At 42.1% G+C, this 26,102-nt stretch overlaps 1 protein-coding gene across 2 annotated transcripts in view; it reads left to right on the forward strand.

Annotated features, from left to right (window-relative positions):
- The window catches only part of IQGAP1 (IQ motif containing GTPase activating protein 1), a 74,824-nt gene continuing 48,722 nt past the window's right edge, over window positions 1–26,102 (forward strand). The window contains exons 1-2 of one of the 2 annotated variants that reach the window (XM_074880096.1): window positions 1–113; window positions 1,649–1,748. In XM_074880096.1, the coding sequence (XP_074736197.1) occupies window positions 62–113; window positions 1,649–1,748 (152 nt within the window). In that variant the 5' untranslated portion in view covers window positions 1–61. Of the gene's footprint in view, window positions 114–1,648; window positions 1,749–25,210; window positions 25,245–26,102 lie in introns of those variants that run through there. The other variant, XM_074880097.1, reaches the window with a different exon arrangement.

Here is a 26,102-nt window from a genome sequence, read left to right on the forward strand (position 1 = left end):
AGGAAGAGGAACGGCCGCGCCCGCACCCAGCTCCCGGCCGGCCGCGGCCCAGCGCAGCGCCATGGCGGCGGAGGAGGTGGACGGGCTGCCCCTGTCCCGGCCCCACTACGGCTGTGAGTAGGGGGGCGCGGGGATCCGGCGGGCAGCGCCCTGCCCGGCGCTTCCAGGGAGGAAGCGCCCTTCTCGCGGGCGCGCGGGGAGCCGTGGGGCGCCGCGGGGCCTCGGCTCCGGGACCGGCCCCGGGGCGCGGTGGGCCCCGCCGGCTCCCGACGCGGGCGCCGGGGCGCAGCCCGTCCTGCCGTGCCTTCCGCGGGCGGGCTCCGCGCCGCGCCCAAGATGTCCGCCGTGGGCGGGGGGGGGTGCAGGGCCGCGGCCCTTGTTCCTTCCCGCATGTTTCAGCCGCCCCCGGCTCACCGTGCGGAACGCGCGTTCGGTCGGACACCTCCGACGGCTGCTGCGGGGCGGGGGCGTTGGGTCAAGCTGCCCGGGATACGCGCTCGCTTGTGCTGCGATACCGCGTCAAAAATGAGCAAAGGCGGGGAGAAACGCGGCGCTGCTGGCGGGAGGGGCCGTCAGCGGCCGCCGGTCACGCCCGGGGGTTCAGGGCTGGGGCGGCAGGTGGAGTGCGGGGAGCGGGGCCACCTGCTCGGCCCACGGCTTGAAGGAGGAAGGGAGGATGGAGCTGAGGAGTTGGGAGGGGAGAGAACTTTTCCTCACTGGTAGGCGTCACCCTGTGGTTTGGGGCAGATTTCAGCTCTTGTAACTTTGGGTGGGGTCGGAGCAATCGGCAAGATGCTTCCGCGGTGCTCGGAACTGGTTTCGAGGAGACCCTGTGGAGCTGGAGCCGAGGTCTGGTTTGATCCTAGGTGCTGTAGTGTATGCCTCACGACTCGCGTGTGTTTGTTGAAGGCATTTTAGGTGTAAGCTAAGCTTTGATTAGCAATGGTATGAGACTTTCCTGTTCGTCAAGTTGGTCCATAAAACCTAAAAAGTTGTGGGGTTGTTTTTTTTTTTTGACATGGGAACGTTGTATTGAGATACTTAGCTGTAAGAGTGGAAGGAGCGGGCTTTGTCACTGAGGTTTTAAACCTCTGGAAGATTTAGGCACATACCCCTGTGGAGGTCCTCAGCTTGATCTGAAGACGACAGGCAGGTTGTGGATCTGAATGATTCCCTTCCACTTGAGGATTGGGAGTAGCATTTCCATCTTTTTTAGACATGGGCTATAAAGATACAGAAGGGATTATATGGTGTTAATATATGTTGTCTGTTATTAGTCCTGGACTGCCAAAGTTGAAGGATAGATGGAGGGACATGTGGTCACTGATGTGCTTTTGAGGAGAAGGCAAAGCTAGAAGAAAACAAGAAAATGAAGGACTGTTTCTAAGAAATTGGAAGGTGGAAGGAGTTGGATCACAGATTGAGGTCAGAAAGAGGAAAGATGGCAAGCTTATGTGATAGGGAAGGAAGAATAAGGAAACAGGGTCTCTTCTGTTGCACGTAAAGAACAGCTATATTTGGTCTCTCATTTTTCTGACTCAAAACCTGTGATGAGTTTCTGTGGGAAAGGTTGGATCTGACTTTTGGTGTGCCTGTTCAGTTACATTCAGTCTTCAACAACCTGAGAATGCGTTTTGACTATTTGCAGCTGTGTTGGATAACGAGAGATTAACAGCAGAGGAAATGGATGAAAGACGACGCCAGAATGTAGCCTACGAATACCTTTGTCATCTGGAGGAAGCAAAGAGGTAAGAATAAGTGGTTTTGAAACTGCTGGCGCTTTAAAAGAAGTTGTGATATTTGGTAAGGGGAGTAATTTGGATGCAGTTTACTTCTCGTCTGTGTTTCTTAGTGGCTGTATAGATTAGTCTTAAAAAAAAAACCCAACCAACAAAGCCCCCCGAAACAACCAACCTCTGATGTGCTTATCTAATATGTTCTTAAAGATTTTCTGTGACAAGGGCTTCATATACCTCTAGTGCTCCAGTATTCCTAGCACTGGATGGGTTCTCCCTGTTACCCAACGTGTGTATGTCTTGGTGCAGTTTTACCTCGCTACTTCTCAGTGGACATGAAGAACAGGTTATTCTTTTCCTCATAACTGCAACCTTCTACAAATTAAAATTGTAACTGTGTATTTCCCTTGCACTTGTCTTCTTAGACTGAAAACCCAATTCTTCAGTATTTCTCTGTGGGTCCTGTTTAATAGATCTGTAGTACTCTTCCCTGGATTGTTCTGACTTCACTCTGCTCACTTCCTATCTTTCTGAAAGTGCACTGCCAAAACAGAGGTTTTCCAACAGGGGTGTTAACATGCATACTTACAAGAGCACAAGGATTGTTTTGTGTACCCTGATAGATACGCCAGTATTGGACATTATGGCATGGTATCGACGTTTTCATAACGGTATGATGTGGTGGAGTTCTGTTGACTTGCAACCCTTTTCCTTGAAGGTGTGCTGCTGAAATTTGTTCCTCATACTGTATTTGCAGTCTGTTGTGTTTTCCTGAGTGTGTTACCTTTCACTTGATGCTGCCTAATTCGTTTTTTCCCCATCTTTGTTTAATGTGTTGAAATAATTTTGACCTTACTGCTGTCCTCTAGCATGTGTGTAGCTGTTGCCATCTCCGTGTTTAATAAGCATGTAGGCATGCTGTAGTTCTTCATTCAGACAATTCTTCAGAAAGTATGATCAGAACACAGTAGATGCTATATATCTGCTATTAAAGGAAAAGGAACCAATATTAAAAATGAATGCATGAAGTCTTACTGTTGGTATTTTTAAAATCTTTTTGCGAACATTCAATCCTATATGCTGTACGTGGAGAATAGGAATGAGACAGACCAGTTTCTTCTGCTTTCCTTCATGACAGTTGTTTTTTTTCATGCCTTTGTATAAATTGAATTTTTTACTGTAACTTAAAATGTTTTTTGAAACTGAGATTGAGTCCAAAGACAGGTTTTCAAGAACAAGATTACAGAAAAAGGGGTGAGGTAATATTTGTTTTGGTGACTCCCCCTGCCCCCAGCACTCCTGAAAGTAAGGCTAGTGTTTCAGTTTGCATTTTGTAATTAGTCAGGAAATGGATTGTGATCTCAGACTTTCCTTGTTCCCGCAAAGATCTAGGCAAACTAGCCAATGTGTGTGCCACAGAAGATAACTTCTGGAGCAGTAGAAAAGTACAGACCATGCATAAAAACGTGTTCAAAATAGTCAACAGCATGTTTTGTCATGGCTCACCGAATACTTCAGTCTGCCCTTGTCCTTCAAAAGATGATAGGGATTAAGAGCCAGAAAACCTTGTCTTCCGCTGGCTGGGTGATGAATTTTGGATAAATTTGTGTAAGCCTTCCCCAGCAAGACAGACATGTTCCACTGTAGTGATTTTACTGGGGAGGAAATGCTGAGTCTGTGCGAGTTTGGTGCTGGCAGAGTATAAAGAAGGACTTCACTCCAGGATTTCAATAGTTTACGCTGCCTTATCAAGAATATATTGTATATTTTTGAAGGGGCAGGGAGCACTCAGTTTATGCTGTAGTCTCTTAGGTGCTTCATAACAATTGTCACTGCTATAGATTCACAGAGGCTGCTTAGTTCTTAGGAGATGATAATTTTCTGTCCATATGGATTTGGGTGAGGTTTGAAGAACTGAGAAAGATCTGACTATAAATCAAAATAACTCATTCCCTTTGAATCCAAAGTCTTTAGGAGCAAATGCTGGGCAACAGGGAGAGATGAGTTGTGCAGTAGTCGCTGTCTGTGCTTGAAGGAGCCCCAGATCTATCACTTGTGACTCTGTCTGTTGTTGGCCTCAGAGTCAGTGCTTTCTGAATTTCTTGTTCTGTTCAATTCCACATCCAGATTTGCAAAAAAATCCACACAAAAATGCGTAACACCACAATAGCTTTAATATTTTCATTAACCTCTTGCTTAATCATGGGGACTTACTCTTCAGATAAATCATCTTTGACTCTCAAGTTTCTTGGCCATCTTATCTCAGCCTGTGAGTATTGCCTTGGTACTGATGAGGCTGAGCGGCTAGGCATTTGATTTTGCCACACCTTGTCAGAAACAAGATGTTTTCACTGTTTTGTCTCAGGATGAGCAGTCTGATGTTTCAGGTAACGCCTAGTGACTGCCAGTGTGCTTTGTGAAGAATGAAGCAACAGCTGTGTCCCTCAAAATGCAGGCAGTGGTTTTACAGCCTTCCTCCTATCCACCTTGGCAGTCAGAGCACGCACTTGTGAGGTGAAAGGTCTGCTTGAAGAGCTTCAAATACACCTTTTCCAACCCTCAACCCGTGTGTGCTTAGTGCCAGCCTGCAGGCTGTTCCTGTGTATGTGAGTGGGATTTCCTGACTCTTGCAGCTGAAGCCATACCACTTTGCCTAAGAGTTAGACATTAGATTACCAGAAGGAGGGGAGCAGACTCCTTAGTTTAATAATTAAGATACACAAGTGAGAGCAGAAAGGCTTGGGTTCATGGTCTACTCCCAATAATTTTTTTCCCTCACTGAGCAGTCTTTGTAAATTGTTCTTTGAATTTTTTTTTTTATTCCTACTAGTACAGCCTAAAATAGGCCTCTTGGCTGCATTGTTGGAGTTTATTTAACAAAAACAACTAAACCAGAACTGTAAGAGATCATTATATTTGAAATTAATGTCTTTGGTCTGAGATTTTCTGTACTTTACTTCTTTGCCTGTAGTGTAACTGAGACATGATGTGTGAATTAGATGCTGTAGCATTTCGCTTGTGTTATTGATGACAGTGCTCCAGAGCTATGGGTACAAATAGGAGGGTTTATAATCTTTCTTCATAGTGAGAGATTTTCGGATTGGAAGCTCTATCTATAAGGAGAAGAGGAGGACCTAATAGCAGAGGAAGGTATCTGATGCGCCCGGTGTCAGAAGCTGAGAAGGTGAATGTTGGAAGTTGATGGTGGCTGAGGCAGGGTGGAAGGCAGCTGAAGAATGGCTCCCCTCCTCTCCCCTGTACTCATATTATCATTTTACATTATAGTATCACATTTAGACAGTGTAGTTTATATTCAGGTTTTTTATAATGTAAAGGCACCTAAAATGATGTAATATCATGCTGGTTTGCATTGCATCAGCATTGTCAGAGTCTTGCTATCCCTTTAACCAAGTAAAGAATACGGAATCTAGAAACAAAAGTGTTTCCCTTTCCCATGAATGCTAAAAGGAGAAGGTATGGTGAAAATCAGCTAGCACCTAATTTCATACTGAAATGAAAAATCCAGAAAAGTCTGAATTTCTGAACTGTCTGATGTAACAGCATATGTGCAGTAGCTTTGAGTATTTAATGAAGTTGTTTGGAGTACCTGTCTGCTAAGGAGCATACATCAGAGGCATTATCAGAGGAACATCAATAACTTGTACTTATTTAACAGTATTCCAGCTTCGTTTGTTTTTTTCTTGAGCTGTCACTGCTGTTCTACTGTTATTTAGCAGTTTTTGACTTCGGCTACTAATGTGCAACAATCTTGTGAAACAGGCATTATTCTTGCTAGTTGGAGAGAGCGAGGCAGAGTGTGCGACTAAGTTGCTTAAGATTGTGAAAGACATTGAAATGAAAATTGGAGCTAAAATGAAGGTTGTGAATAGAGGGACTCCTGTACTATGCTTGGACCAGATACCTCTTCCTTGAATAAAAATGACCGTATTGAATAAGTGTTGTTTCATACTTCAAGTTTGGTGTTTCATATTTGGTTGGTGTTTTTTTGGGTTTTGGGGTTTATTTTTGCTGTCTCCAAATCAGAGTAGTCTAAAGAGAAAAGCTGTGGCAGTGCATATAAAACTGTAAGTACTGCTCTGTTTGTGTTGTGACATGGCAGCTTGTGCTCACGAAGGGGTAAGGCTATGCTTACCTGGAATAGAAGCAACCTGAGAGAACTTCTTTTTGTGGTCCTTGTCTAGAAGTCAGGCTGGTGCACTATAATATTCTTCATCTGTGTTGTGTGATCCTCTTTTTTCCTACCTGAGTTGTATGTTGGGATATTGTGGCATTTTCATGATGAAATTAGCACTTGTCAATTTGGCAAAGGCTTTTTCAAGCTTTGTCTTTCACTGTGAAATATTTTAGGTTCTCCAAATTGGAAACTGGAATGTGGTTGGCTGTTTTGTTACCTGGTTTGCTGGGTGATGGTACCATGCTTTTCCCTTGGGATAGTACAAAATATTTTCATTCTGAGTTACGCCCTAGCATGGTGTGAGCATTTTAGTGCCCAGATTATGTGGCTTCCAGTAACTCTGTAACTTCCGTTGTGCCCGAGCACTGTGTTTCTTCTTGTATGCATCAGGATGGAATCTGACCATGTGTTGGGTTTTTGGGTTTTTTTTTTTTTTTCTCCTTTTTGGGGTTTCTATAGAAGATGCTCTCTATTGACCAAGAAAAGGATGCTGCTTGCTCTTTATTGCTGATTTAATCTGTTCAGGATTGAAGTGTACTGTCTGTGATTTTGTGGTAATCTCTTTCTTTCTAACAGATTGGAAGATGCCTTAGTGTAAACTGATGATAACATTGAGAGAAATTAGTATTTTGTGCCTGTGTGGTAAAGTCTGAAGGGTCTTTCCCATTGATTGCTTTTCTGTAAGAATTACTTCCCATCTCTCCCATGCATGCTCTCTCTCTTTAAAGTGGGGAGCTGTTTTTTTGACTGGGATGACTTGTGTGTGTCTTCATGCCAAAAATAAACCTAAATTGTTTGCCAGGTGACCCAGTGAAGTTTTGTTTCCTAGAAGAAATCTAATGTTTAAAGAAAAAAATCTGGTCTTCATCTTTCTGTGTTTCCCACTTTTTGTTTGAAAGTGTTTGGATTGATATCATTGTCTCTTGGAATTTGGAATAGTCATCCAAGGTCTGATTAAACAGGTTTCTTTATCTTCAGAGGTGTAGGGTGCCTGGAAGAATGAAGGGGAAGAATTGTAGAGGATACCACTTTCTGGACAGATTGAACACATCTAGAGTTAGTGCTAGATGGGAAGCTCTATAAAGCTTATTCGGTGAATAACTTTGTAAAGCTGGTTCACCAGTGTCTGTAAGGGTGTCGATAGCGGCTGTTGAAGGAGCTCCTGTTGGAAGATAAAATACTTAAAATAGTACACTACAGCTTATATCTGCTTGTAAAGGAAATGTGATAGTTGGTCTCTAATACAGAATTAGTCTCAAGAGGCTTCTTCATTGCAAATCAGAGGTTTTTCAGAAAGGCGATAAATTGCATTGGTTCTATTCTTTTATTAACCCGAAATTGGAAAAAATGAGGTAGTTCAGTTAAAATATGTGTCATATGAGCCTCTGTTAAGAACAAAGCTGTAATAGAAAACTAGGTGCCAGTAAGGTAGTTTGAGAAAAGCAGAATTAGTCTTTCTCACTTACTTTTGTACAGTTCTCAGTGTGCCTCAGGTAAAATATTCTGCACACAACTTGTTTATTTAAATCCTGCTTAAATTAGTCTGCAAATTAGATACAGGCAAGTTTCCTGTGAGTTTTGAAGCCGCAGAGTTAGCGCACTACCTCTTGGAGGATTCTGAGGATGGAGTGGTAACAGCAGTCTGTGGAGTACAGCCTGGAGTGTCACAGTCCTGATCATGTGAAGCGGAGCTGCAGTTGAAGAAATCTTTTTTTTCTTTGTTTTACTGTAAATATCAGTAACTGTGGAGTCCCTCAAATAAAAAGAAAGGTGAGGATTGTTTTGGGTTTATCTCTGAGCTCCTTATTTTTTTCCTGTCTTTTGTTTGTTTCCTTTTTTGTTTTCCCAGACTTAGGCAAACCTGACTTTGTGGGATGGGGTTTCTTTTAACTTCTAAAGATACTTCTATCTGCATTCATTTTCTAATGTCCAGAGTGTATGCAGCCCAGATACAGTTTAGTGTCCTTCAGTGATTTATTAGCAATTAATTGTATTACTTCAGAAGCATAGGGATTTACTGCAACTTTGCGAATAATAGAAAGAGAGAGGATAATGCAGTAGATCTTAAACTGTTCACAGACTAGATATGAAACATACTCTGTAGTTACAACATGTGAAAGCTATTTTGCCTTGTGCAGGTCAGCCTGCATCTATATTTAATCCATCAGATCATAATGCTCCCCTCTAACAATTGCTGGCCTGTATTGCATGCTGGAAAAGATGTAAAGATGTAATTAGTTATGTTTAGAAAACATCTGCAGTAATTTAGTCAGTAGCTTGTAGTAGAACCTAAGAAAGTGTTCCTCTTATTGGTGAGGTCTTCAGACTTAGATGGGAGGCAGTCTGAGACTTCTGAATGATGTCTGACTGGTTTGCCCATGTTTTATTTCAGACGTATAACTCATTTTTGGAGTTCTTCTGTTTTTCTAACTGTAGAATGAGGCCTTTTTAAATTTTCTTCTTTTTCTAAAACACTTGTAATACTCAAGTATGATCTGACTTTTCCAGTTGCAGAATCAAGAGAGAAATAAGCTCATTCATAATTTGAAGTATTTGTAGATGTATTTGTACGTGAGCAGTCCTGATCTCTTCGTGTATAATTCAAGTCACAGCATTACAGGAACTGGCATTTGGTTGAAAATGACTTCTGTAATTGCCACCAAAACTGACCCCTCTAGATCAGGTGAGTGGGTCAGAAGGTCACTAATTGAGATAGTATAATTTACTCTCATGTGGCATAAACAGGATTCCTCTTTTTATTCCAGGCTAATCAAAACTTTTTACTTTATTTCCTCGTATTTCCATTTTATTCTCACTTGTAAATTTGGTCAGGTACTGTTTTTTGGGTTGGTTGTTGGGCTGTTTTGTGGTGGGTTTTTTTTCTGTGTGTGTGGTTTTGTTGTGTGTGTCTTTTTTTTTTTTCCTGCTTCTGTCAGATAGGATGCAAGTTCCATGTTAGATTGTAATCCATGAATATTTTAAAATAATATCAGTAGTTGTGAGTTGAAGTGGCTGTTGTTTAGCTCTCACCACTTCATCTGGGGCTTCTTGTCAGCTCCTGTTTGGATTTGAGGACGTATTTCTCTACAGTTCCTGTACTGTTTTGTTGATGACCTCATGCAGCTGGCAGGGAGTGGCTGTCTGGACTGGAAGTGTCTCGGAATGCACATTCAGAGCTATATTTTTCTGAGAAGTGGGTGGAGAGAGATGGGGGAGGACAGTGGTGGAGTACCACCATCTTTGCCTCACTCTGAATACTTCTTTTATGACTCACTGGAAACAGTAATGAAAGGCAGGCCAGGACGAGAGAAACAGCTGTTTGCACAGAATTCAGAGACTAGGGTTTTGCTGTTTGGATGGTGTTTTCTGAAGGAATATTGTATATGATGCAAGAAGAGAGCAGCCGAAAGCCAGTAGTTGTCACGCAGCAGTTGGACTATTGAGTACTGTGGAGTGTTGCTTATAACCCTTATTTGCAAGAAATCAACTTAGTTTTGAGGGGTGATAACTTTAGTGATGCTGTATCTTCCCAGCATTTAAACCTATTTAGTTTCTAATGATAAATGTGCCCTGAGAAAGATTTTTGCATATGTGATAATTAAGTTTCTCACGATGGTGCACTCGGCACTCATCTGAAGGCTCTTCAGGTCTAATCTTTTTGGCAAACATGGCAGATGTGATCGGATCCCCATCAGCGAGAGCAGTTAAAGTAATTTTTAACAGTTGTTGGAAGTGTTTGCAAGGGAAAAAAGATTTATCGTATTTACTTTTATGGGGGCGGGGGGGGGGGGGGGGGGAGGATTTCAGTGCCAGAATATTAATATGGTCTTCTGTTCAGCTGCATGTTGCTAGGGAGGGTGCATCAATCATTGGGAAAAATCTGGCCTATGTTACTTGCTAATCCTTTGCTTTTTGCTATCTTTGAACTGAGAATGACTCTGTGGGTAATGAGAATGTCCTAGGCCTTTTTAGCTGTGGGCAGCACTTGTTTTCCTAGCTCTTCATTTGAGAGGCTGTGTCTTCTCCTGCACAAACTGTACTGAAGCTCATTTAAATTTCCACCTACTTCTCTAGAAGAGAACGCTCCTGATGTGATAAATTTATTTCATTTTGTTGTTGTTCTCACCTCTCTGAGAGATCTTCTTTTGTCTTCTCGGGTGATTCCTTGATTTATTCAGAATTGGTAGAATGAGTTATTTTAGAGAGGTTTTTGTTCGGGATTTTTGCCTGGCTGTGTAATGCCCTTGCTCAGGGCATGCTTCTGATCCTCTCTGAGAATGTGTGAAAAGTCTGTGATTGTGACTGAACTAAAAATGTTTGAGATTCATATGTAGAGGCAGCGATCTGCTGGAGTATGAGATCCCTCTTCTTTCAATAAAATGAATAGCATGATTTGTCCAAAAAATGCCATACCTGTGGTGTTGGCAATGCTGAGTGGTGCAGAAGCCTTTAAGCCATAGCTTCATACGTTCTTTCAGATGGCTTATGCAGACACGGGGGGGATGGGGGGAAGAAGTGCTGCCCTTTTGCTCTGGCCCCTTTTCCCTCTGCTGTGATGCTGCTGCAAGCACGCGTGTTTTCCTTGGCACGCCTGTAGGGAATTGCAGTAGAAGGGCTAAATGGATGTGAATGGCAGCATCTAGATGTGGAGGCACCACACGCAACAGGAAGGGCTGTTGGAACGACCTGTGTTTAAAAACTCCCAGATTAGCAGCTAGTCATCAAGACCCCAGCACGTTTGCATTCAGTTGGGAGGCAGAGCATGGTGAACAAATCCTGGTGAGTCATGGAGGTGGTACAGGACAGAGATAGTCATCACTGTCGGCTACAAAAGGGCATGAAAAGGCATATCTGTAACCTGTAAAATCTGCATGCCTTTGCCAGCAGAGGAAGAGGCCAGGAGATGTGAGAACCTGACAGATCCTGGACCTCCTAATGGATGTTGTTGGGCCAGGTGTAATGGCCCACTGCTGCGTGGACAGCTTGAACATCCTTCTGGTTGCCTGATTGCTGGACAGACTTTTTGGGCACCAAATGCTTTCTGGTGCTTGTGAGTTTGAGACTGAGTGAAACCTGTTTTGTTTTCAGTTTTTATGTCAAATACAATCAGTTACGCTGTATTTTGCTGTTGTTGGTACAAGGGTATAACTGCATTTCCTGCTCATCTGTCACCTTCCAGGCTCAGCAGACACTGGCTTTAGACCTACATTGAATGCAAGAGCTTTTTCTTTTCTGGGGCAAGTAACAAAGATTTCAATTTCAGCTTGTGAGATTTCTCAAAACCTTTTGAGTTGAAATTGAGATTAAGAATGCTGCTTTTGATAGAGAACTGGAGAAAATTGTGAACCAATGGACAGGCAAAATGTGCTTTAGGAAAGAGATCTTGCTCGACAGAACATTTCAAAATACAGTTCTGATTGTTTTGTGGTAATTACTGGTGTAATGATAATGGTTGTAAAGGTACCTTACTTAATATGTCACACTGATTTGAGCAGAGCCCTGTGTGTTCATAGGTATAATTTCAGATTTACTTGCTTTGGATGACTTCAGGGGGCTGATCTTGAACACTCTCTCTTGATGATGATGTTTCCCAGGGGGATGTTTGTTACACCACTGCGGAAGCCAACTTGCCTTCCCCCCCCCCCCCCCCCCCCCCGCCCTCTACCCCGTGGATTTGAATATGTTCTTTGAAGAGTGGAATTCTAAGGAAGTATTGTTGGTGCCTTCCTTTAGCTTGGACACCTGCTGTCTGGAATGTGCTGGTGTCCCTTGGTCCACTTTTGTGAGCCTTGTTCCTGTAGGATGAGTTGTCAGGCAAAAGATGGTAATGTTTGAAATTCTGTGTGTCAGTGCAGGATACTAGACAAGATGGGGAAAAGGCAGTGATATGTTATGCAAATACTGACCCTGAGGGTGAGCAAACCTGGTGGGGAGTTCGGGAAAGGAAGATTTTTTTTTTTCTTGAGGTTTTGTTGTTCTGAGTGGAATGCTTGGTATTCTGAAAGTCTTTGTGTGATGTCATTTGTCATTTTTGTAGGTGGAACTGAATGGCTGGTTAGCAGTGTTCACTGGCTTGTTTCCAGCTTCTGATTGGCGGTTATGCTGTGATCACTGACACTCGGTTTGACAGACGGTTCTGCCCTCTTCTCCCTGCAGTTTTTCTACCCTCGACCAAATTCTTGCCAGATTTTCCTGTTACAACAGCTGCATGAATAAGATGTTACCACAACCTCTATTGCTTGAGGATGATGATATCATTTACTGCATGTCAGAAATCCTTTGAAGCAAACTACTCTCCACTAAAATAAAAGTCCTTTTCAACACAGGGACAGATATGTTATGTTACAGGTTCTTGTTTTTCAAAATGTAGATATCCAGGAATTGTGAAACTAGCGAATTAACTGCCAAACACTGAAGCATTTGAATATTTTTAGGTCTTTGCTGCTGCAGTTTTTTATTTTGGCTTTGGTAGATCAGGTTCAAATTTTCCATTTGTTTTCTTGTGGACAAAACTTTTACCTTTCACTTGCCCTCAAAATTACTGAAAGGAGAAGAGAGAAACTTTTTAAATCTTTCCCCGGGCACTCCTTTAAAGTATTGAAAAAGCCTGTACATCGGCAATACATGCTGTGACAGCTTTTTTTTTTAACCCAGACTAGGCAACTTTATGTGACTTTTACATCAGTGTTACGACATTTGACGGAGTTAGACCATAAAGGTATCCATCCGGTGCTGATTTTTTTTTTGAGACTCCAGGTAGTGAGAGGTCAGGCAATACCTAGGTGGATCATTCCAATGGATTAAAATTTCTGTGTGTTTTCCAGTAAGAGTTTTTCCTGTTTCATCTTCTAGCTGTTGTTTCTTGTTGTCTTTGTCTAGTTGAGACTCCTGCTTTTCTTGATATTCTATTTATATTGGTACTGGTTAAGAGTGTTTAAATATTCTCTAATAGCCAGTTTGCTGGCCTGGCAAAAATAATCTGTTCTTTTCCCTGAGATAGAGGGTGGGGACATTGGGCTGGACATCAGGCAACTGGGCTGAATCTGCTTGCTGGGACACATGTGTCTCCAAAATGCAAGGGAAGCAGCTGGAGTCTGTTGCTGCAGCCAGAGAAAGAGATTTATCTTTTGTAGGTGTGCCCTGATATTGCCATGTTTTTCTCTGTGCAGTTTTAAATTATCACCTGTGCCTAGACAGTTATGCCTGTTCTTGGTTCTTGCTAGTTTATTACTGTGGCTCTCTTTGGTTTCCCCTCTCTAATCTCCTTTTCCCAGTACATCAAATTCAAGCTTGTTTTTGTTTTCAATGCATGTTACTTACCTTTTCATAAATAATATTTTTTTTTTTGCTGACCACTACTTTCACTTGGCCAAGGACAGTAGCTTTGATGAATTCCTGTTCCATATCTTCCTCAAATAAGGTCCCTCCTGAAGATGATTTGTTTTACCCCCAACTGGTGTAAAGCATCTGTCTTTTCCTCTGTTTAATGCCTTCTGCAGCAGTGGTCATTTCACTGAATTTGAGAGTGCCGAGGTAAGGGAATTTTTTTCCTTTGCTTTTTGGAGTGTACTTTCTTTGTCCAGTGCTCACCTTTGTTTTTTGGTGTGTTGCACATTTTATGGCATGTTGTGGGCTGCCTGGGCAAGGGATGGCCTGGACGATAACGTGCTGAAGCACAGTGAATGGCTTGTGCATAATTGGGTTTTCTGTGCACCACAGTAAATAATAATTTCCTTTTCTGGCTGCTCTGGAGGACCACTTTGTATGTTTACTGGATGGGCGGGATTTCAGAGAGGATTCTTTTCCTGTTGCAGTGGGTTGACCTTGACCTGGTTACCAGGTGCCCACTAAGCTGCTTGCTCACTCCCCTCCCTCAGCTGGACGGGAGGAGAGACAATAAGATGAATGGCTCATGGGTTGACATAAGAACAGGGGGAGATCACTCAACAATTACTATCTTGGGCAAAACAGACTTGGGAAAATTAATTTATTTTTTTCCCAATCAAATCAGAGTAGTATAATGAGAAATAAGAACAAATCTTAAATCTCCTTCCCCTCATCCTTTCCTTCTTCCCTGGGCTCAACTTCACTCCTGACTTAACTGTTTCTTCCCTGAGTGGCGCAGGGGGATGGGGAATGGCAGTTGCAATCAGTTCATTATGCGTGGTCTCTGCTGCTCCTTCCTCCTCACGCTGTTGTTCTGCGCCAGTGTGGGCTCCCTCCCACGGGAGACAGTTGTTCACGAAATTCTTCAATGTGGGTCCTCCCACAGGGTGCAGTCCTTCAGGAACAGACTGCTCCAGCGTGGATCCCCCATGGGGTCGCAAGTCCTGCTGGCAAACGTGCTCCAGCGTGGGCTCCTCTCTCCGCGGGTCCACAGGTCCCGCCAGGAGCCTGCTCCAGCGCAGGCTCTCCGTGGGGGTCACAGCCTCCTTCAGGCACATCCACCTGCTCTGGTGTGGGGTCCTCTGTGGGCTGCAGGTGGATTCTGCTTCCCCGTGGACCTCCATGAGTGCAGGGGACAGCCTGCCTCACCATGGTCTTCATCACGGGCTGCAGGGGAAACTGCTTTGGTGCCTGGAGCGCCTCCTCCTCCTCCTTCACTGACCTTGGGGTCTGCACAGGTGTTTCTTTAACGTATTCTCTCCTTTCTCCCAGCTGCTGTTGTGCAGCAGTCTTTTTCCCCTTCTTAAATATGTTATCACAGAGATGCTGCCACCATTGCTGATGGGCTCAGCCTTGGCCAGTGGTGGGTCCATCTTGAAGCTGGCTGGAACTGGTGCTGTCTGACATGGGGGAAGCTTCTGGCATCTTCTCACAGAAGTCACCCCTGTAGACCCCCTGCTGCCAGAATCTTGCCATGCAAACCCAATCCACCTGTGTAGACATGAGCATGTCATGTGAGGATACTTGGGTTTTTCCTGGCTGGAGGGGAGATTAAGGCTTGTACTAGACCCTCTTGTACTGATTAAGAGAATCTCTCTCAAAGCTAAATAAATCATTTGCCTGTATCCTTGGTATATGGCGTGCTTATGCAGTGTAGCCCTACTTGGATATACAGGGGTTATCTTGTTTTGGTGTAGAGTGCTAAGGGCAAAATGGAGAAGCAAAGTTGAATTCTGTTTGTTGTGTGTTGTCTGTGTCTGCAGTAATGCAGGAACTCTGCCATTCCTCTTCTGAATTTCTGCAAGTGTACTTCAAGTGAAGTGGCAACTTGAAGCTTTGCATCCCGAGTGCTGGCTGTTAGTTTCTGGGTGAGGTCTGAGGCTATGTGGCTAACGGTTAAAAGAAAGAAATGAGTATGTTAGTTTACAGAAGACTTTTAAAAGACCTTTTTAAAATTACCTCCTGTTCTGTAATGTATTGCAGTATATAGAATACTATCTTGGTTTGGAATGTTTCGCTCAGAGTCATGTAAATGGTAGAGAGACGAGCGGAAAAAATACAAGAAAGCTTGTTTTAGTTAAGTCCAGGAGAAGAATGACGATTTTCCAGTTAAAAAAAATAAAATAGAGCAACATCTTCAAAGATCTAAAAAGGCCTGCTGTTATTTAAGAAATGTTCTTGCAGGTTAAGATCTTATCTTCATTGATTACTGCAGGAGATAGAAATTGGGGTACATAAGTACTTCTGAAGGTTTTGCTATATATATCTATAGACATCGCTGGTTATGTGAATACAGTTAAGTCTGATTTAGGGTGACTAAAACCAGTCTGTTAGGTACTAGTTTTGCCTTAGTCTTAAAGCAAAATGTATTTGGTAGGTCCTATGTACTTTCTGTGTGTGAGATACAACTAGTGAAAGTAAATTTAAAGCCCATTTTTACGCATCTTAATAGTTCTGTTATTCCCAAATATGTTTTTGCACACTAGATAAACTCACAAATGTGACATAAACTGTCAAAGTATGTGGTATCGATACAAAGTTCTGCTGAAAAGTTTAATCAATTAAACATATCCTATGTACAATAATTTAGGCAAGTATGAATAGATACAGCATATTTAATTGAGCAGTTAATTACCTAGTTTAATAAAAGGTTATGTTTATTTGCATCTCTCTTACTGGCCTTTGTCAGAGACAGGGTGTTGGGATCTGTGGGGTGGGAACTGTTGGTCTGACACCATGAACAGGCATAGGGGCTGCTGTTGTCATCTGTGCCTTCCTTGGTGACAGCTTCCTGGATTAAACATGGCTGAGGTAGCTAGAAGGCATTGTCAGCAACTGTACTCACCAGATTGCTAGACTGGATAGCCATAAAGCACAGGCAGATGCTATCAAAACCTAGAAAGAGAACAGAAGTAAGCATAGAGCGGTTGCCTAAGGGAAATGCAGATGATTCCACAGTAATTTGGGAAGCTTGAATTTTCTAAAGGTATTTGTCCCTGCCCCTTTCTGGCCTTTGGTTGGTATGCTTTCGCCTCTCTTTTGTAACTTCTGTTGTCCATTTGGGAATGTGGTGTGACTGGGGGGAAAAAATAAAATCCTAAAGAGATAGACACCCCCACCCCTGAATTCTTCATGGGCCTGAAAATGTTCAGTTGTAGTAGGTGCTTGACTGCCACGCTAGATTTTGCTGCCCGTCTGGTGTGTTTCGGTGCGAGAGAAGAGCAGGGAGCCAACAGTAAAGCCTATTTGTTACATGGTGGTAGCTGTACTGTTTGGATGAGGTTAAACGCTGGTGATCTTTACTATCTAGTTTGGAGATGTAAGTAGTAAACTCTTGCAGGAACCTTTTCCTTCAAGAGGAGTGAGCAAAAAGATTTCTTATCTGATAAATGAAGTGGGAAAATGCAGTGCTGTAGGTCCAGTGTAGAACTTGGAATTACAGGGGTTGATTTTAAGACATGGTGTACTGTAATAGTTTGAGGGATGAACTTCCCAGTCCCTCTATAGACGATGGTGTTTAAAGAACTGAGTTAGTTCCCTGTGAGGTAACGATATCCCCAGTAATCTCTGCCTCAGTGTTCTGGGATTAGTTTATTTAATCATCACTTGAAGGCCTGCTTTTGCAAGAGCTTGTGTAGAATCCCAGCCTGACATGCATGCAGCATTAGGTGAAAGGATCCTGGTGCTTGTGTATTACAACTCCATGTACTTCCTAGCGACTTGGCTCTACTTAAAATCAAGATGGTTATTTTCTTAGGGAATATGTTGGCAGTCCCTCAGCTGACTTAGGTGCTGGCAGTCAGAGTCTCTCTCTGAGGTCAACAGGATGTCACTTCAACAGAGGGATGAGTTGTAAGGCTCTTGCCACTTAGAGTTGTCTTTTCTGAGCTGTATTTTTTAGCATGAAATACTGTTAATCGCTCTTTCTTGAACTATAAGCATTCAGGATTAATAAATAAGTTCATAGTCTTGGACACTGTGAATGCTTTATCTTCACCAGGCTGAAGGACTCCAGTGTGATCTCCTGCCTCTTTGTTTTGATAGCAGAGGGCATCTGTACTGTTCATGTTGACACGGGTGTTTGTTGCATTCAGTACTAGACTCTTCAGAACCTTCTACAACAGTGCCAGTATTCATTGTGCTGTGAATACCTTCACAAGTACAAATAACTGGTGTTTTTGAGAGAGATCTTTGAAGCTTTGTCAGCAGTTTTGCTAAGCACTACATGTAGCTTTTGCACCGCTTCCAAGTTCCAACCATAGTTAATGGTTGAGCAGCTCTTCAGTCACTGTTTGAACAGCATCCAGGTACCTCTCCAGATCCCTGAGTAGACTGAACAATGCTGCTTGGAGTTGCAAATTTTAAATGTTAGGGGGTGAACATTCAGAAGGGGAAGCAACTGGAAATAACTATGAAGTTCTTCATGGCACTTCCAGTACAAAGGTGGATGCACCTTTTATTTTCTCATCCGTTTAATTTTGGGTATTGTGAGATTTGAAGAAACAAAGAGTGCAAGATGCACTTTTTGTTTGTATATTGATATAGCAACAGGCAGTGGGTGAATACCCATAGGATTACTTTGAAAGCATGAAAAGATCACCTCGTTTCAAGAATTTGTACCCATAGTGTGAGTGTGCACATGAATATGACATCTTGGAGATGTGGTTGAAGATCTTGATTTTGGGCAAATAGCCTGTCTATTTCATGGTTATGAGAAGGAGATGTGTAAGACAGTCTAACTGTGTAAGACAGTCTAACAGTGTTAGTAGAGCACAGGTTTAGACAGGCATATTTTTTGAAATAAAATATATTGGTATAGTATACAGACAGTGTTACAAAGACTGGAGGATAATATCATATGCACCTGGAAAGAGAATCAAACTTTATGCCTCTCCAGTCCACCTCTAGATCTCCTTCAGGTGGAAATAAAGTATATTCAGCCTTCTTAAAGAAGGAGACAACACCCTTCTGAAATATAGTTGGTAGGGGACCACTAGAAGTAAGCAAGGAGTGCTGGGGCGCTGACATGCTTACAAAGAGAAGACTCCTGTGATTCTGACCCATGATCAAGAACTCTGTGGCCAGTGCTCCCAAACTAGAGGCTCAGAAGTTTGCATTGAGTTTCTGTTTGCAACTTTCCTGCTAATGAAATTGGTGAGGTGTGCAATAAGCAGAATGTGATGTGATCCTGTGGACAACTGAGCTTCAACCAACACGTGGCATTGCTACCAGACCGATACAAGTGGTACTGGTTATCCTTTAGCATGAGGTGTTAGTGTTACATGCTTTATTAGAGTTCTTAATGGCTGTGAGTACTGAAGTGTTGCTCTTGAGACCATCACAGTGGAAGTGACCACCAGGCGCAGACCCAGATGGTGTGTTGGGCTGCAGTCTGGTCTCAGAATTGAAAAATGTCACTGGCTAGATCTGTGTACAAAAGGAAAATAATTGTCTTGAAATTCTAGGCCAGCTGAAGGTTAGAAAAAGTTATTTCTGGCCTCTGCAAATAATTAATTTTAGCTTGAAATTACTACTACTTAGTGATGATCAAGAAGTGAGCTTTCCTCATTGCTTGATAAAGAACACCTTTTTTGACTGTTAATGCCTTCTGTGTTTTCTGTGCCATGTTCTGTTTTCTTTTTGTGTTGGAACATATTGCATAGTAGTCCTGTCATGAAATGAGCAGTGTTCCTTACAGGTTTTGTCCAGTTTTTAAATTGTATGCTCTACTATTTTTGTTTATTAAATTGAGTATGGCAAAAATTTCTGGAGAGAGGGGTTGCTAGTTCTTCCTCAGGCTTATCTATAATCGGTCTGAGAGACAGAGAGTGACTTTTTCTTTGTTTTCTGCCTTTTTTTCCGCTGTCTTGGGGCTAGCCAGACTTTCAATGCTGTTGCAAATGTAAGAGCAAAATATGTGTGTGTAATCAGCGTTAAGTTTCTGCTGTGTCTAAACTCCAGTTCTGCATAAAATTTGCCTGTGATACTATTGAAAAATGTGACATCTTTGTGTAACTTGTCAGAATCCTTGATAATGCTGTATTGGGAGAGGGTAAACAAGTTGGTAGTTGAGATGACTGATGTTAATTTTTTCCCATCCTTGCTAATGGAGCAATGTTTCATTTAGAAGTTTGAAGACAGCATTATTTGAGAGACTGGCTGCCTGACAATACCCGATGTTACATTTTTAGTGTCCCTATCTTCTCAAGGAAGGCCTTGCTCTAAACTGCAGCTGATGGTAGTAGATGCATGTAGATAGATATTCAAGGATCATTTTCAGCGGAGGTGGGGGGAGGGGAGAATCTGCATTTCACAGCAGTAGGACGGAGTGATTAGAAAGGTGCAATTACTACTTTAATTTGAGCTAGCTTCAGTAAAATTGGAGGGTCCAGCATTAACTATGCAGCCATGTGATTAAATTTGAGTGAAGAATTAATTATGGGTTAAAAATTATCTTTTCTGTGCTGGTGAGAGGGAGGAAGTGTAGTGGAAACTGCTGAAGTAGCAAAAAAAATTTCAAGATTTCTGTGGAAAGCTTATTGATGACATTTTGTTCCAATCCCTAATGTCTAAAGAGAGTAGAGGTTGCTGCCCCTCGACCACGTTGCCCCCTGCCCCGAGAGACTTGAGAAATGCTTTTCTCTTGTTCATCTGGAAATTCTGCATTTATTTCTGCCTTTTAAGGATGACAGGTGTTAATTTTAATATGAGTATGTGAGCTTTTAAATGTAAAAGGTACTGCATAATGTTTTCTGAAAACATGACTTTGTCCTCTGGCCTAGCAAATGGTTAAGCAATGCCGCACCAGGGGAAGCGTTATTGTATGTAAATTGCCCTAGTTTTGTAGTTACATTAACACCCACATAAGAATCTGTTGAAACAGGTATGAGTACATTGAGACAGCTTATGTTCTAATTATGGGCTATTTATTTTACTTTATGGAGATGCTTAAACAGAACTCACTGCCTCTACCTCCTTCAATTCAGTCGCATGTCCCTTCTACTTTCATTTTAGGTCTTCCTAGGTTGAACAAAGCTGATCGGGTTTTTTTTTTTGTTGCCCCGGTAAGTTTCTTGAAGAGGGTACTATGAACCCTGTTGCTAGCATTTGGACTCTTCCAGGGTTTGAGTAGCTCTGTGTCCTCTCAGGAGTCTTTGGTTGTGATGATCTAAGGCATGCAAGTGATGTTACAGAAACCTCTTGCCCACTCAGAAGGAATGGGGTAAAAGGTTACTTGTGGGGGCGGGGAAGAGTTGGACTAGATCTCAAGAGGTCCCTTCCAGCCTCAGAGATTCTGTGAAGGTTGGGTTGAAGGAGCACAGGAAATGCAGCTGTGTGGGACGGGCGAAGAGCATGATGTGAATGATAGTGTTTGGCTTGCTTTATGGTATCTTTTGGATAATGGTCCAGAATTTTTAAACTTATGTCATGTTTTCTCTATCACTCATTCAGTTATTATCTGCATTTTTCTAGAACTTACAGTTCAAGAAGAACTAAGTTTTTTGAGAGGAAAGCAGCAAAACCTAGGAAAAGAGTAGTTTGCAGAAGAATGTCTTTTTTGTAGCTCGTGTACAGAAGTTGGCCAGGTGTTCCCAGAAAACTTTTCTTCCTGGTAAACACTACTCCTTGATGCTTTTCCAGGCTCCCTGTCCTGCTGTGGGTTGCAAGCCCCCCTTTTCTTGGACTCAGGCTGTGCACCACAGTGTAATGGTGTCTCATTTGGGATTTAAAGTGCTCTCCAAGTTTAACTGCCCATGATCTACAGCTCTTCATTTGCACTAGAGGCTTCTTTGAGAACATTCTGTTCAGTAAGCTGTGGCGACCAGCTTGATTTTAGGAGAGTGTTTGCATTCCTACTTACAAAATTAACCTGAGGAATTATGACAGTCTAAGTCACAAAGCACTGTATTTATTAGAAAGTGTGGTCCTAAGCCTCTTAATACAGGAGACTTGCAGGGGGCTTAATATAGGAGAAGCTTGCAGGAAAGCTAATGCTTTCCAGGCTAAACTAGGCTCACATTAGCAACTTCCTATATATACTTTTTCCACTTCAAACTTGTTACTTACCATTTAAATACACTATACCTGAAGTACTAAATGTAAGGTCCATAAGACTTTTTGAAGTTATTAATGCTGTTTTCACTTGGACTAGAGGGACTGAGCGTCCTTTCTCTTGTGGAAGCTTCTCTAATATGGGGTATTTTATTTCGAACTCTTCTGACATGTAGCCCCCACTGTCTATGGCTTGTATGTGTCCTGAGTTGTTTTTTTTTTTTGCCTTCTGCACTTCCATCTATCTGCATAAAATTTGTAAGCTGTTCACATTGAATACTGAACTCCTGTCAAAACCTGTTGAACTGGTTTTGCTTTCTGTAACTTGTACTTTGACTCAGTTCCTTACTAGCTTAACATGTCCTTTGGGTTGTATTTGTTTTCTGTACCTTACAGGCTTTGCATAAACAGTCTTCCTATTGCCTTCCCAAGTTAGATGGCAAGGAACTCAAAGGCAAGATGGGAGAGAACATGGCTGCGCGTCATCTGGTGCTTGGTGACTTTCTCATATGTGAATAGAAGGTCCAAAGAAGGGCTGTGAAGATGATAAAACGGCTGGAGGACCTGCTCTTTGAGGAAGCACTGAGGGATTTAGGTCTTTTCACCTTGGAGAAGAGAAGGCTCAGGGAAGACTTCATCACAGTTTTCCAGTACTTAAAGGGCAGCTACAGAGAGGGCAGAGGCTCTCTTCACAAGGAGCCATATGGAGAGGATGAGGGGCAGTGGATGCAAGTTGCACCGGGGAGAGGTTTCATCTTGATACAAGAAAGAAATTTTTTTTTTTTTGCAGTGAGAACAATCAACAAAGTCCCCAGCGATGTAGTAGAGTCCCCATCATGGAGGTTTACATGACATGACTGGACAGGGTGCTAGATAATCTCATCTAGGCTTGCTTTCCCATGGGAGGTTGGACCCAATGATCTTCTGAGGTCCTTTCCAGCTTTGGCTGTTCTGTGATTCTGTGAATAAACCAGGCAGTGGGATGAATTACCATTTCCAGTTAGTCAGGTGCTATCAAAGGGTACATAAATCAGTCCTCTGAATTCTCACAGCTTTTTTAGGAAAGCAAGTAGAACCCACAAAGAGTGTGTGAGACTTGAGGCTTGGAAATGTTGTTTTTATGTACCTTTCCAAATAGAGTTTTAAGTGCGTCTCCAGAATACAGAAGGATACTTATTGATTTCTGAGGAGTATCCACTCTTGGTGGGGGAGTTTTTCTCCCTCTGCCCCCCCCCCCCCCCCCCCCCCCCATAGCATTGCAGTGTCCCATTTCAAGTGACAGTTTCTTCAGCAGTGCTAAGGCCCAGTCATTTTTGTGTAAAGTTTGTGTCAGCCATTCCAACCAGCTACTTTTTTGCTGATTGAAAGTTTCTGCACACAGAGACTTTGTAATCTGGACGTTCAGAGCAGAGGATACAATTCTCCATGTTGTACATTTTATGAAGGGTTTTGTGAGACATTAATTAGGAAATTTATTCCAGTTTTGAGGGTTGGGAAAGTCTAGAAGTGAGTGAGAGCTGGGGAACGAGAAGCCAGCAGAAGCTGGAAAATCTGGTGTGTTGCCCGTTTCCTGCAGAAAACCACTTCTTGTTGTGGGAGGACTGTCAGCAGGAACATAAAACTGTTTACTGCTGTTCATTTTTGGGAGTGCTAGTTCCTGAGAAATGTGTAGTTTCCGTTTTCTATTCCCCCTGCTTCCAGGCTCTGCTGAAATCTCCACCACTGTGACTGTTGGAGACGTCTGGTTGCTGACCTGTTTCTGTGGTTAGTTACTGTGGCAACCTCATTGAAAAGCTTCATGGCACCTTTTTCTTGCTTGTGTTAGCTTTTCAAAGGTGTCACCTCTGCTGCTTGGAGTTGCAGAGAACTGGGGATGAGCCTCTTTAATTAAGTAATAAGTGATAGGACAAGAGGGAATGGCCTCAAGTTGCGCCAGGGAAGGTTTAGACTAGATATTAGGAAGTATTTCTTTACAGAATGTGTAGTCAGGCATTGGAATGGGTTGCCCAGGGAGGTGGTGGAGTCCCCATCCCTGGAGGTATTTTAAGAGTCGGGTTGACATAGCGCTTAGGGATATGGTGTAGTTGAGAACTGTCAATGTCAGGCTAATGGTTGGACTAGATGATCTTCAAGGTCTTTTCCAACCTAGATGATTCTGTGATTCTGTAGAGAAGCCAGGTGTGAGGAAAAGGCTTTTCTGGGCAAAGGGGATGGGTCTTAAAATTGGGTAGTTGTTTGCATTCAGATGGAAGAATTAATAGAACAGAGATTTGGGGGACTGTAGTAGTGGCTGATTGTTGGTACTTTATGATGAGGAGCTATGGAATGTCAGTGAGTGTTTTTTTTTTTTTTTTTTTCTTTTGAAATAACTTTATATTTTTCTGTGTAATCTGGAGAGGAACGCAGCTACTGCAAACAATCAGAATAACCAAAGAAATAGCAGTGAAATCAAGCTGCTTGTAAAATCTCTATTGAATAATGAGTATCAACAGTGAGGTTGTAAGCATAACTGTCTGCTGCAGAATCCACAAACAGGAAGACAGCATCAGCAATTAGATCTTTTAAAAAACCTCAGAAGTGCAAGAGGGATAAATTAAAAATTTGAGGACTTTATGCTGTATTTGCTCTACATTTTTTTTAGATGCTCCTGGGTGTAGGCATCGGAATCACTGCAGTTGATTTGAACTTGTGCTAATAGAAAAGGCCATATGAAGATTAGTGGCAGCTGAGCTAAATAGATGTGTACATTTCAGCAAATATAGACTTAAAAGCAAAGAACAAAGCACTAGTGTTACACCTTTTTCTGTTGTTTTAAGAACACTGTCTTGTTTATCTTAAAAGGCAGATGGCTGCTTAATGTACTATGAGACTGCATTGTACACTAACATTTCAAGTAGAGAGGGACGGAGAAGTAATAGATTCAGACAAGAGAACTTGACTGGCATTCCCCTTGAATTTCAGTAGTGCAGATGTATCTTCATCAGAAATGTATGTTTTAGCAAGCATTCTGTTTATGCTAACAGACATGAAGATGGAGGAGCTGTGGTAGAGTAATAACAAGCTAGTTCTGTGGTAGATTAAAAAAAGTAAACCTTAGAGATAGTTGAAACTGAATACAGGCAAGACAAGAAGATCGTCTAAGACTGCGTATCTGCACTAATCAAAGTTATCTTTCCTTTGACTCTTAAATATTGCAGCCTTGGGAGATTTTTCATTTTCTACCATTTTCTAACTAACAGCTACCTGTCTTCTATAATTAGAAATGCAGTTTACTGCCTTCTCAGGAGAGATGAAGAACTGACCATGGTGAATTTCAATGCATCTCATCTCTGTCATGTACTACTACAGTGTTCTGTATTAGAGATCAAGAGTAAACTCTGCAAAAATATCCCCAAAATGCAAATTAAATTTCATGTTTATAATACTTCTGTTCTAAATTACTGTAAAGAAATCATCACGTATTATTTTCTCATTAAGGTCAGAAAGAACAGTCACTTATTCTGTCATCTTCTCAGATACTGCAGGTTAAATAATTTTTAGCTCTTTCCATTGAGCCTTGCATGCTGGGCTGAAAATTGGTGGTTCAGAAGTTGATTGATGTGTCGTTCATATGCTTCTGCCTTAGATTTGGTGCTGTTTATCAGAAAAGGTGGAGCAGGCTGATGTCAGCGACCACAGTTTCAATCATCTGATTTCAGTCTGCTACCAAAGGACTGTCAGAGCACCAAGCTGCTTCTCAGACTTTATTTCAACAAATTGAATGTACTGCAATGTTCAGGCTTCTCACTGTGAAGTATTATCTTAGCTAATCAAAAACTTCTTTCCTGTCTTATTCCTGCTCTCCAGTTTGAAAAAATGCAGACCACAGTGACAAGGTTAGTCTCATTGGTGTTGTATAGAATAGTAGTGCCTGACTTTACTGTTCCCCTTTGTATACACCCTATGATAACATTAGGTCTTACAGCTTTAAACTTTGAATTAATTATGTCTGCTGTACTCATTACACATTTTTCAGTGTCACGGTTGTCTTTTAGGATACAAACCCCAGTCTGTAGATAAACTAGATCAATGACGTAATATTTAACCATGTCTGAAGCCTAGGTTATTTGAACAGTCCTATTCTTACTCAAGCTGTGACCACTTGTTTACTAATTATAGGTTACCGTTATGCTAATAGTGGTGTTATCCTTTAATTTTCTAATTTTGTCAGCCTCTGTTTTTGTGTTTACTTCCTGGAAAACTGAAAGAAGGGCGCATAGCGTGCATCTATGCCAAAATGCATTAGAAACAGCACCATTCAATGAATCTCCATGTAAACACTGCTTGGAGATGTCTGTTCATAGTATATATGAGCTATTTTTTGTATGTATGTACAGTGCTTGATTTTAATCAGAATATTACGAGGCATGAGGCCTCAGACCTTGCAGATGTGAAATGTCTGCAGTTTCAGTTGGTCAAGAGCCACGTAGTTTTCCCAGGTGTGTTTTACAGAACTGATTTCTGTGAAATTGTGTTAATTCACTACCAGTTATTCATTTAATCTGTTACCACTTGCATCCAGTACGGTGTTTTTCTGTTATTTTGCCTGGATTAATATGGAGCTAAATAGTTGACAGTTATGTATGCATCTGAAACAGTATTTAGAATATTAAAATTCTGTTCATTGGGTTCAAGCAGGATCCTCTACTCACTTGTCTTTAAGATCAGTCCCAGTAATGTCAATGACTCATCCC

The sequence above is a fragment of the Strix uralensis genome, chromosome 11 (assembly GCF_047716275.1).
Source record: "Strix uralensis isolate ZFMK-TIS-50842 chromosome 11, bStrUra1, whole genome shotgun sequence".
In the NCBI taxonomy this organism is placed as follows: domain Eukaryota; kingdom Metazoa; phylum Chordata; class Aves; order Strigiformes; family Strigidae; genus Strix; species Strix uralensis.